The following is a 13,401-nucleotide window of genomic DNA, read 5'->3' on the forward strand; positions in this document are numbered from 1 at the left end:
AGGAGGGACTGGTGCACTTCACAAAATAGATGAGAAAGGAAAATTCTGAGGATATATTGAAGCAACATCTCAAGACATCAGTCAGGAAGTTAAAGCTTGGTCGCAAATGGGTCTTCCAAATGGACAATGACTCCAAGCATACTTCCAAAGTTGTGGCAAAATGACTTAAGTACAACAAAGTCAAGGTTTTGGAGTGGCCATCACAAAGCCCTGATCTCAATCCTATAGAACATTTGTGGACAGAACTGAGAAAGCGTGTGCGAGCAAGGAGGCCTACAAACCTGACTCAGTTACACCAGCTCTGTCAGGAGGAATGGGCCAAAATTCACCCAACTTACCCAAAATTCACCCAATTCACCCAACTTGGGAAGCTTGTGGATGGCTACCCGAAATGTTTGACCCAAGTTAAACAATTTAAAGGCAATGCTACCAAATACTAATTGAGTGTATGTAAACTTCTGACCCATTGGGAATGTGATGAAAGAAATAAAATATGAAATAAATCATTCTCTCTACTATTATTCTGACATTTCACATTCTTAAAATAAAGTGGTGATCCCAACTGACCTAAGACAGGGAATTTTTACTAGGATTCAATGACAAGAATTGTGAAAAACGGAGTTAAAATGTATTTGGCTAAGGTGTATGTAAACTTCCGACTTCAACTGTAGCTAAGAAAGTATTTCTAAGTGTATGTTGTGTAGTAAGCTGTTAGTAGCCTATGTGCCTCACCCTAATAATTTAGTCTATTTTCACCTCTTAATTTCTCCTACTGTTCTGACTTGGTGGTGCACATGTAGCCTACTGTATAACCTGTTTTTGAGAACTGTTATCATTGAATATTGTAAGAGCTTTCATTGTCTGCTTATATGCCCCCTTTATTTATCCTACGATTCTGACTTGGTGTACAGAGAGAACACTGTAAGAATGGCCCATGTTCTGAATTCTGTTGCTGTACATTTCAAAAGTACTGAACAAATTGTTATATTGACTACGTCCGTCCTAGCTCGCTCATTAATGTCTTCATCGAAATTACGGATTGCCTCTTATCTGCTTGTCGTTTCTTTATGACATAGTTGTACATCTCAATTGTCAGTAGAAACCACATTTGTTTAAACAAGTCAGCCATATCAGCTATGTTTTTTTAAAGGCAGTAAATGAGGCTGAATGAACAGTTTCGCTGCCAGACAAGGCTCCGCTGATAGCCAGTTGTAGCAGTGGTAAGGTGTTGGGACTGCTGTTGGGACTCTGCTGTTGGGACAGATTTATGTAGGCCCTAACAGTTTGTGGGCACCGTTTGCCACCGTTATAGTGCAATTAATGTATTGTTTAGTGTTGTGTTGTGTAGTGGCTTTGCAGGTATGCATCACACTTTTTTTTTGCCACACCAAGATGTACATGCTAAAATCGCCACTGTTCATATTGTAGGCTAAGTTAACGATATTGCTTCTTCCCAAACATGGTTACTCTGACAATCTAACAAATACCTCTCAGGATATACAACCTCAGTCAGTAAAGATTTTCTAAATGTATTCTGTCACAACAAAACATGCTCTGCTTTAAAAGGGAACATTCATTTACTTCTGTGAATTGTTACAATGAATTATTACCGGGGTTCTGGGCCGGGTGTAAAGGCCTGCTGGTCTGTCAGGATGTGTGTGGGGACGAGCTAGACCAGGGATGGGGGTCACAAAAAAATCTGAACTCATCATGAGGAGCGCAATGTCTCGCGGGGCTGTATACCCAAATCCATACCCACACATGCAGTCAGAGCCTTTTGGGGGCCTCACTAAATACCGACCATTTAAATCAGTTGATATGTTGATACACCAAAACATAACCTATTTTATCAGCTTTATTAGAATTAAGCCATAAGGCTAACATATATACGACATGTTACTTCCACACTCTCTTAATGACTTGAAGCCCACCTGGGAGCAGTGGTGTAAAGTACTTAAGTAAAAATACTTTAAAGTACTACTTAAGTAGTTTTTTGGGGTATCTGTAACTTACTATTTATATTCTTGACAACTTTTACTTTTACTTCACTACATTACTAAAGAAAATATTAAACTTTCTACTGCCTACATTTTCCCTGACAACCCAAAGTCCGTGTTACATTTTTAATGTTTAGCAGGACAGGAAAATTGTGAAATTCACACACTTATCAAAATAACAGGTGGCCATCCCTACTGCCTATGGTCTGGCGGACTCACTAAACACAAATGCATCACTTATAAATAATGTCTGAGTGTTGGAGTGTGCCCCCAGCTATCCGTACATTTTAAAAACAATAAAATGGTGCCATCTGCTTTGCTTAATATAAGGAATTTGAAATTATTTATACTTTTACTTCTACTTTTGATACTTAAGTATATTTTAGCAATTACATGTACTTTTGATACTTAAGTATATTTGAGCAATTACATGTACTTTTGATACTTAAGTATATTTAAAACCAAATACTTTTAGACTTTTACTCAAGTACTATTTTACTGGGTGACTTTCACCTTTACTTGAGTAACTTCCTATTAACGTATCTATACTTTTACTCAAGTATGACAATTGGGTACTTTTTCCAAGACTGCCTGGGAGGAACGTTTCTAGGGCTCCAAATAGACATGGGAATTGTAGCATAAGCCAAAATGTCAGACTTCTGAAAATAACTTCCCATCATTCAATTTTAAATTCCATGAGACCACAGCCTGTCTTTAATATACCCCTGTGCCTGTCTCTTTAAAACATATCTTCAGCACATGAGTAGATCACCTTTGTCAAGATGTTGACCTATGTTGATGACCAACTTTCAGTGTGTTGCATTATGTGTATACAAATATTACCAAATTGCACCTACATGTGGACTGCATGAACTTTACAAAAATAATATGATCAAAGGTCATGCCGTTTTTATTTATGAAGTTGCTTCTCACCAACTGCACCATGCAGCCACCTGCATTGTGGGAGGCACTATGTGCAAACCAATCATTTTGTGTTTTGTTTGATCCACGCGAATGTTGCCAAAGACTTGAAAGAAACAGGAAACAACCTTACTGCTTTCTAAAGCTACGGGGGATACAAAATAAAGTTATATTTGAGACATCTCTCTAACCAATTCATTGTAGTGTGTGATATGGAGGTATACAAAAGTTTATTTTGACATGTATGCAGAAAAACGTTTATAAACAATAGCAGCTATGTTGTCAGACTGTTGCTTGTCGGAGACGCACCTCCCTGACTCCACTCGCCGACTTGTCTACAGTCGGCTTCGCCTGGCTTACTGCTCGAACACACTCAAAACCTTTGCTTTCGGCGCCCTCTGCAGTCAGTTTTCTCCCTGTCAAAAGAAGGGACATAATATTTTCACGCCCCTTCGATAAAGCTTCGACCGGAAGTGATTATCGTAGCGGGTTATTAGAGTGTTTTCGCCAACCCTAACCACAGATATAACAATCTTATACAGATATGTGCCCTAACCCTTTTCCAAACATTAACCATAGTCTCATAACCTGCTACGTTTATTCTAACGTTAAAAAAAAGTTACTTCCGGTGTTTTATCGTCACAGGAAGCATACTTCAGTTGCGGAAGTATAATGTGTAGGTGATCGTTTCAGTATATGTTTTGATTTAGCAGTTTAGTGCAATGTCTAAACTGTACACAGAGAAACTGACCCGGCTCTACGAGCGGTATCGGGAGTACGTTACGAAGAACCCTGCAGCGACTGGACAACTGGAGAGCACCGTAAGAACGCTGTCGTACCTCATTTCAGGTGAGTTTAAAAGTGAAAGCCAAGCGGATGGCTTGCTGCGTTCAAAAACAACTGGGAACTCGGAAAAATACGAGGTCAAATCATGACGTCAGTGATATTTTGGTCGGAAAGTCAGAGCTGCAGAAAGAGGCACGAATTCCCGTGTTGGATGACCGTTCAAAAAAGTTTTTCCAAGTCGGAACTCGATTTTTTTCCGAGGTCCCATTTGTTTTGAACGCACTGAAGTCGAAGTGGGAGATTTGAGTTCCCATTTATTTTGAACGCAGCATCCTCTAAAATGTATCCAAGTTGCCAAGCTAATTGCCTACACCTCTTCCCAAAACATTGACCATGTATCGCCTGATGTTCCTCTCAACACTATAATCTCGTATTTGATCATGAAAACAAAGGAATGTTATTCTCTAATTCAGCATATGAAAAACAGTCACAGCCATGCGTCTGGTGCATGATTCAATCGTTAAATATACATCTTTGTTACATCGTGTTGTCAGTAGTCCTGTGTAGAGTCTGGCATGGCCCATGGCAGGCATAACTCTACCTTTATGAAATGTAGTTATTATCTGAAATATTTAGCCAAGTTCTTTGATTGGTTCTCTGTTGAAACAGCATTATATTAGTTTGACATACCATCAGTCCTCAAGTGTTTTTGTGTCTATTTCACAGGGCGTTTCACTGACTCCCACGAAATCTCTGAATTGGGTAGGTTAGGACCCCACTTTATTTCACAGTTAAAGTTTTATTGACTGCAGTATAACCATAAACCAGAAGCATTCAGGAACTTCAACTGGTGGATCAGTTTGTTGTTGTGTGTGTTTTTGCAGTGTACTCTGCCTCCAACCTGCTGGTGCTGCTTAATGATGGCATTCTGCGCAAAGGGCTGTGTCGAACCCTACCCATGGTGAGGTCCACCTCCACCAGGTCAATCACAATAGTCTAACCTTACCCATGGTGAGGTCCACCTCCACCAGGTCAATCACAATAGTCTAACCTTACCCATGGTGAGATCCACCTCCACCAGGTCAATCACAATAGTCTAACCTTACCCATGGTGAGGTCCACCTCCACCAGGTCAATCACAATAGTCTAACCTTACCCATGGTGAGGTCCACCTCCACCAGGTCAATCACAATAGTCTAACCTTACCCATGGTGAGGTCCACCTCCACCAGGTCAATCACAATAGTCTAACCTTACCCATGGTGAGGTCCACCTCCACCAGGTCAACCACAATAGTCTAACCTTACCCATGGTGAGGTCCACCTCCACCAGGTCAATTACAATAGTCTAACCTTACCCATGGTGAGGTCCACCTCCACCAGGTCAATTACAATAGTCTAACCTTACCCATGGTGAGGTCCACCTCCACCAGGTCAACCACAATAGTCTAAATATGTGCAGGGTTGTGTTCATTGGGCACAAAATGGAAGAAAACACTCTGAAACAGGGAAGTGCTATCAGAACTGTGTGTGTGTGTGTGTGTGTGTGTGTGTGTGTGTGTGTGTGTGTGTGTGTGTGTGTGTGTGTGTGTGTGTGTGTGCGTGCGCGCGCGCGGTTGTGTTTGTTCAGTCTCTCTCTCAGCAGAGGCTTCTCACCTGGCTGTCAGTGGTGGAGTACTTGGAGGTGTTCCTGGAGATGGGGGCCACCAAGCTGTGGGGGGAGGGAGGTCGCTGGCTGGTCATAGTGCTCATCCAGATCACTAAGTAAGGAATGAAGGAGCCCCTCGTGGAGCAATATCTAACCAACGCTTTAACTGGATCCCTTTTCATCGATCTACAACATGCTGTATAGTGTGCAAAGTAAAACAAATATGCAGTGATACGTGGATTAGTAAAGACAATGAGATATTCAGTGATACGTGGATTAGTAAAGACAATGAGATATTCAGTGATACATGGATTAGTAAAGACAATGAGATATTCAGTGATACGTGGATTAGTAAAGACAATGTCAGCCTGTAGGTCTAATATTATAAACTGTGCTTTTCTTTAGATTGTCTCTGATTGTTGGAAAACGTCATGGTTACTGGGATGTTATGTTGCATGGTGTTCCATTCCATTTCTCTCCTTCCACCTCACTTCCCTCTCTGTTCTTTTTCTCTCTGTCCAACATTTCTCCAGAGCCGTCTTGCGCTTCCTACTGCTCTTCTGGTACAGATCTGGCATGCAGACTTCCCCTCCTATTACCCCACTGGACAGGGAGGCACAGCTCGGCAACGGTAACAGAAGTCAACAGTTTGCACGTCGGACATATTTTATGTTGAACTCTTTTTTTTATTTTTTATAATGCAGGGTGTCTGGCAGATACCGCTGTATCCAAACAATATTACTTAAACATGACACTCTTTGTTAATTTGATTCAAAACAACTTTGGGGCAGTTTTGTGTCCTCTTCTTGTTCTGCTATCTCATTGGCTATAACCAATGTGCCAATGTCCTGGGTTGCACCAGGACCGGACCATATACTGCAGAGTTTACAATCTAGACAACCTGGAACTACTACCTGGACATAAATATATTTCTGTACCTCTCCCTCCTTACAGATGAGGACCATGATGACCACCAGGATGACAGCTCCTTCGTGGGCCAGCGGTCAGGGAGGGTGATGAGGCCGTTGGGCAATGGTAAGACTACACATGTTCCAGTGCAATGTTTGTATTCAGGACTGTGCCAATACTATTTATCAGGGATGGACTATCCCTTACCCCTCTCTCTCTCTCAGCTCCCTCTCTGCAGGCCCGTCTGTGGGCAGCCCCCAGTAGGGAGAAGAGGTGTGCTGTGGAGGAGGATCTGACCTCTAGTCCCACTGCCCTGGGGGTCCAGGAGACCATAGCAGAGTCCATGTACATCGGACGCCCGCTGGTACACTGTATCCTTCCTACTCTGGGACTCTGCCAGAGACACTAGAGAATTAAACGTGCACAATGTCATCACATGATTACTGCCTCTATAGATTCTGGTCCGGTACAGCAGCTATAAAGTACATTGGCTGAAATGGTTGCATGATTCCATATCATAGCTCTGTATGGTCTGGAAGCATTCTGTTCATCTTAACAGCACATCCCTTACTAGTGGAATACATCACTGCACTGTATATACAGTATACTAGTATTTGACCTAATCAGTGGTAAATGAAACCAAGGATTTCTCATTCTAACTCCAGTCAGTCTATACTTTGGAATGTGTTACTTCAGAGGGTATGTATGTTTTCCTCAACGCTGCTCCCAAACGCAGTGCTCTGCCTGGGAATGTGTGGGAGAGGCTCCTGGAAACCGTGGCTCGTATCTGGAGCCATGGAAATGACCAGGTAACCATGATCTCTTCTCTTTACACTGACATGTGCTAAGAGTAATCACAAAATAAATGCACACACTGACTGGGCACATGATATATGCATGATATGTGTTCCACTATTAAATCAAAATAGCCATAGACATACTCTTCTATACAGGCCATTTAAAAGCAGTGTCATGAAGGAGGCACTGAAACATGAGTGGGATAAAGAAGTATCCCCTGGTCTGTTCTCTCCACAGTTTTGGTTTGATGAGTGACACTAAATCTCTGAACCGGCGGGAGAGGGCGGAGGTGAGGAGGAGAGCCTTTCTGCTTCTGTACTACCTGCTCCGCTCCCCTTTCTACAACAGATTCTCTGAGTAAGTAGAATCAGAACTACAACAGATTCTCTGTGTTAGTAGAATCAGAACTACAACAGATTCTCTGTATCAGAACACAACAGATTCTCTGTGTTAGTAGAATCAGAACTACAACAGATTCTCTGTTAAATACACAGATTCTCTGTGTTAGTAGAATCAGAACTACAACAGATTCTCTGTGTTAGTAGAATCAGAACTACAACAGATTCTCTGTGTTAGTAGAATCAGAACTACAACAGATTCTCTGTGTTAGTAGAATCAGAACTACAACAGATTCTCTGTGTTAGTAGAATCAGAACTACAACAGATTCTCTGCGTTAGAGAAGTTCTTTACCATAATGACCATTGGAACATGGCATGTTTTCTATCATGTGTGCTGCTTTTTAAACCTTTCCATTTTGTTTCACGTAGGACAAAGATCCTGTTCCTACTCCGATTTCTGGCAGACAACGTTCCCGGCGTCGGGTTGGTTGCTCGTAAGTGTTTACTTTTTATAGAAACCAAGTATCTGAAAATGGCATGGGATGCATTTGTTCCGTTGTTTACCTTTTTGGTGGTCCACTGTCTGCTGACATGCATTGTGGCTTCCAAGTTCTGCCAGTCTGCATCTTGTCAGTTAATGTGTTCATTGTCCTGATTGGCTTAACCTTATCCTCCACTTGTCCTTCCAGGCCCTCTAATGGATTACCTACCTGTCTGGCAGAAGATCTACTTCTATAACTGGGGCTGAGGGCAAGAGGTGGTTGAAGGTCACCTGGCCAGCTGGATAGGGATCGACACTAAAGAGGGAGACCCTCAGTAAAATACAGAGCCAGAGACACACCGGGACTCTAGTCCCCCACAGACTCACTGGAAAACCTGTGCTGGTTAATCTGCTCTATTTCAACTGGGACCCTCAAATAAGATCCAACATGCAGTTATGTTGCTAGGGCATTCAAGAGTACCTTACGGACCCTTCCGTTCTGTTGCTAGGGCATGCCAGAGTACCTTACGGATCCTTCCGTTCTATTGCTAGGGCATGCCAGAGTACCTTACGGATCCTTCCGTTCTATTGCTAGGGCATGCCAGAGTACCTTACGGATCCTTCCGTTCTATTGCTAGGGCATGCCAGAGTACCTTACGGATCCTTCCGTTCTATTGCTAGGGCATGCCAGAGTACCTTACGGATCCTTCCGTTCTATTGCTAGGGCATGCCATAGTATCTTACGGATCCTTCCGTTCTGTTGCTAGGGCATGCCAGAGTACCTTACGGATCCTTCCGTTCTGTTGCTAGGGCATGCCAGAGTATCTTACGGATCCTTCCGTTCTGTTGCTAGGGCATGCCAGAGTATCTTACGGATCCTTCCGTTCTGTTGCTAGGGCATGCCAGAGTATCTTACGGATCCTTCCGTTCTGTTGCTAGGGCATGCCATAGTATCTTACGGATCCTTCCGTTCTGTTGCTAGGGCATGCCATAGTATCTTACGGATCCTTCCGTTCTGTTGCTAGGGCATTCAAGAGTACCTTACGGATCCTTCCGTTCTGTTGCTAGGGCATTCAAGAGTACCTTACGGATCCTTCCGTTCTGTTGCTAGGGCATGCCAGAGTACCTTACGGATCCTTCCGTTCTGTTGCTAGGGCATGCCAGAGTATCTTACGGATCCTTCCGTTCTGTTGCTAGGGCATGCCATAGTATCTTACGGATCCTTCCGTTCTGTTGCTAGGGCATTCAAGAGTACCTTACGGATCCTTCCGTTCTGTTGCTAGGGCATGCCAGAGTACCTTACGGATCCTTCCAGTCTGTTGCTAGGGCATGCCATAGTATCTTACGGATCCTTGCCTTTTGCATTCCCTCCTTGTTCTTTATTTTTGTAATCTGAGTGATTTCTGTCATATCTTCCATCAGACTGATCTTGAACCAGTATATGATGAATTGATTCTGATTGTGTGATTTCGTTCTCCTTTTGTAAACTATACATTACCCAGTGGTGTTATTGACCGAGTGGTATGAGATCTCTTTGGCACCGCTGGTGAAGATCACCATCTTGTCAGTCAGTTTTGCTGTCTGTCACTGGGAACAATCCCTCCTAAATGTCTCCAGTTAAACAACCCACTACAGCTAGCCCTGATGGGTTCTGTGCAGTTGGTCCTACAGCATTACATCAAATGACTTGAGGCTGGTTGAAGTTCTCTCTATGGGGCTGTCCCAATATCAAATTTCTCCCAAAGTGTGCACTTGTTCACTCCTTCCCACAAATCTAGATTGGCATGGGTTAGTGGGAGTTTCCACCATATTTCATATACTAGTCAATTCCTTTCAAATCTGTGAAGGGACGTTAATTGGAGGAAGGAGAGAATTGGGCCATAACCTACCCCTTATGTTTGTCAGATTGGGTAGAAAAACAAATTAACAATGTATGTGACCATGATATGGAATCTAACATTTGTATATTAAATATGCTGTATTCTCAATTATTGGTATTAACTACCTAATTGTGCTGTTCTAGTAGAGGTACTTTATTTAACCAGGCAAGTCAGTTAAGAACAAATTCTTACTTACAATGATAGCCTAGGAACAGTGGGTTAACTGCCTTGGTCAGGGGCAGAACGACAGATTTTTACCTCGTCAGCTCAGGGATTAGATCCAGCAACCTTTCGGTTACTGGCCCAACGCTCCAACCACTAGGCTACCTGCCGTTCCATCTAATTGTTACTTAATTGGGGTTGAGAATTAAGAATCGATTTTCGTAGTTTATCCAGACTACTTGAAAACAACCATCTGGAAATACATTGAAACCAGGTTTTCCCTGTGTGAAAAAAAGTGTTGATGATTGGGGGAAGTGGAATGTTGTGGCTCTGAGTGCCTTTCAAAAGTTGACTTACCAGAGGAAAAAGGAAAGGTCTAATGTACTTATTTGAAATTGTGCAAATGTTTTTTTTATTTATGAATCCTATAAATGTGTTGAATAAATCAGAGTAATAATCTGGTACCACCCAGTCATTGTTTGTTTTAGGTAGGTTTTCATAACTACCATTCATTTGCTGTTATGTAATGTGCTACTACGGCTGCGTTTACACACACAGTACAAATCAGATTTTTTTTGGACCAATGAGATCAGCTCTGCAAAAGATCTGTGATAGGCCAATTAGTGGGAAAAAGATCAGAATTGGGCAGCTTGTGTAAACACAGCCCTTGTCATGCATTAGGATTCAGTCCATGAACTTAAGTGGGCAACCATATTGATGGATTTAAATCTTTATTGACACAAATCTAACTCTTTTTGTAGCCTACAATAAATAACTTTTGTTTTCATGGGTCATTGGGATAGCCATTCTTCAGGCTTTATTCATCACTAGTGGGACATCCAGGGGGACAGACCGGGCCACATGAGGGCATGGGTGAATACACTCAAACCCATACCCATGGTGACAGTCATGGGTGAACACACTCAAACCCATAGTGACAGTCATGCCTTAAAAATAATGACAAAATGTCAACAGGTCAGTGGTGGTATAGTCCAGAGATTTCCCCCAAACTCAGTCCTGGGCTGCGCCGTGCACATTTTGGTTTTTGCCCTAGCACTACACAGCTGATTAAAATAAAAATAAAAAACTTGTTAAGCTTTGAATATTTTTTAAAACAGCTGTGTAGTGTTAGGGCAAAAACCACAACGGGGCCCCAGGATCAAGTTTGGAGCTTACCGTAAAACACTGACCCCAACTAGGCTTTAGAAACCTGTTAGAGAGAAGCTTACCGACTTCCGGGTTCTGCCAACGGCTGTTACAAGCTTATACCCCACTCTTACTACCGAAACACTACCCCAACTACCTGTTAAATACCGTAAACACTGACCCCAACTAACACACGGCTGTTACAGAGCACTAATGACAACCTGTTAGAGAAGCAGGTGCCTTTTCAATGTCCTTCCCATGTCAATAGACAACCATCTAACATGTCCATCAGTGGAGGCTGCCGAGGGAGGACGGCTCATAATGATCGGAGCAAATGGAATGGCCTCAACCACCTGGAAACCATGCGTTTGATGTATTTGATACCATTCCACTGATGCCGCTGCAGTCATTACCATGAGCCTGTCCTCCCTGATTAAGGTGCCACCAACCTCCTGTGGTGTATATCAAACTAAGGGGACTGTCCAGGAGGGTGTAACCTTCTCCAGTCCATTACTGCTGCCATCAGGGGACTGTCCAGGAGGGTGTAACCTTCTCCAGTCTATTACTGCTGCCATCAGGGGACTGTCCAGGAGGGTGTAACCTTCTCCAGTCTATTACTGCTGCCATCAGGGGACTGTCCAGGAGGGTGTAACCTTCTCCAGTCCATTACTACTGCCATCAGGGGACTGTCCAGGAGGGTGTAACCTTCTCCAGTCCATTACTACTGCCATCAGGGGACTGTCCAGGAGGGTGTAACCTTCTCCAGTCTATTACTGCTGCCATCAGGGGACTGTCCAGGAGGGTGTAACCTTCTCCAGTCCATTACTACTGCCATCAGGGGACTGTCCAGGAGGGTGTAACCTTCTCCAGTCTATTACTGCTGCCATCAGGGGACTGTCCAGGAGGGTGTAACCTTCTCCAGTCTATTACTGCTGCCATCAGGGGACTGTCCAGGAGGGTGTAACCTTCTCCAGTCTATTACTGCTGCCATCAGGGGACTGTCCAGGAGGGTGTAACCTTCTCCAGTCTATTACTGCTGCCGCGATGCATCCCAGGAATGAGAGCCTCAACTCTGTATTTAATCTCAGCAAGCACCAATAAAATAGACAGAAACCATGAAATGGAAAGGGGACCTCCATACAAAACAGACAATTGCGTGAAATGACTTTGAACCAAGTGCATATCTAGTGCTATGGAAGGTGCTAGATCAACCCCTGCTACTCCTGCCAATGGAGACATTCAAGGTCATCTTTTTTTTGTAGTCGGAGAACAAGTGATTGAGATATATATATCTCAATCTATATATCAATCTTCTGAGATGCACAGCGCAACTGCAAAACAGACATCCTGGAACACCAACCGTTGGTATAATGCAATTCCACCTTCCAGGCTCTAATACCAGACACCCTGTCTGTTCATGATGAGATATCAGATAGAAATGTATTGTGTAGAACATACACTAGTCAGGAACAAGAGGTAATCACGTCACCTCTATATGTATTATATAGCATTTCTACCTGTTACATCCATTCATACATTTTCTTTGCCACATAAGACATTAGTGACCGGACTGTCTCAAATAGTACTGAGGTACCCCTGTTCTAGACGTTACACTTCACTGAATTTACCCCCCGGGTTCCATTTGACCAAGGGTGGTAGGCTCCTCTTACCCGTTCTCTCGTTTTGATAGGCAGGTCACCAGAAATGAACATAAAACGACGAGGGACTGAGTGGCAGCCAGGCTCTGTCCAGTCACAGGTTTTACAACAATCTGATTAGCATGCCTTCCATTAGTCATTACTCCTGCCATTCAACAAGACGGTACAGAATGAGGGATCAAAGTCCCATTTAGAAAAGAATGAGGGATCAAAGTCCCATTTAGTACAGAATGAGGGATCAAAGTCCCATTTAGTACAGAATGAGGGATCAAAGTCCCATTTAGAACAGAATGAGGGATCAAAGTCCCATTTAGAACAGAATGAGGGATCAAAGTCCCATTTAGTACAGAATGAGGGATCAAAGTCCCATTTAGTACAGAATGAGGGATCAAAGTCCCATTTAGTACAGAATGAGGGATCAAAGTCCCATTTAGTACAGAATGAGGGATCAAAGTCCCATTTAGTACAGAATGAGGGATCAAAGTCCCATTTAGTACAGAATGAGGGATCAAAGTCCCATTTAGTACAGAATGAGGGATCAAAGTCCCATTTAGAACAGAATGAGGGATCAAAGTCCCATTTAGTACAGAATGAGGGATCAAAGTCCCATTTAGTACAGAATGAGGGATCAAAGTCCCATTTAGTACAGAATGAGGGATCAAAGTCCCATTTAGTACA

The 13,401-nt window shown here is 43.0% G+C and overlaps 1 protein-coding gene across 1 annotated transcript; it reads left to right on the forward strand.

Annotated features, from left to right (window-relative positions):
- Positions 1–3,534: 3,534 nt before the first annotated feature.
- LOC106593118 (peroxisomal membrane protein PEX16) lies at positions 3,535–10,383 on the forward strand. Its single transcript, XM_045689602.1, has 11 exons — positions 3,535–3,767; positions 4,431–4,466; positions 4,589–4,665; positions 5,333–5,466; positions 5,884–5,981; positions 6,305–6,385; positions 6,484–6,630; positions 6,996–7,068; positions 7,295–7,414; positions 7,826–7,890; positions 8,086–10,383. Exons 1-11 carry the CDS (start codon positions 3,641–3,643, stop codon positions 8,142–8,144), a joined length of 1,017 nt encoding a protein of 338 aa, XP_045545558.1. The 5' UTR covers positions 3,535–3,640; the 3' UTR covers positions 8,145–10,383.
- The last annotated feature ends 3,018 nt before the right edge of the window (positions 10,384–13,401 follow it).

This window comes from Salmo salar, chromosome ssa11 (genome assembly GCF_905237065.1).
Source record: "Salmo salar chromosome ssa11, Ssal_v3.1, whole genome shotgun sequence".
NCBI classification, from domain to species: Eukaryota; Metazoa; Chordata; class Actinopteri; order Salmoniformes; family Salmonidae; genus Salmo; species Salmo salar.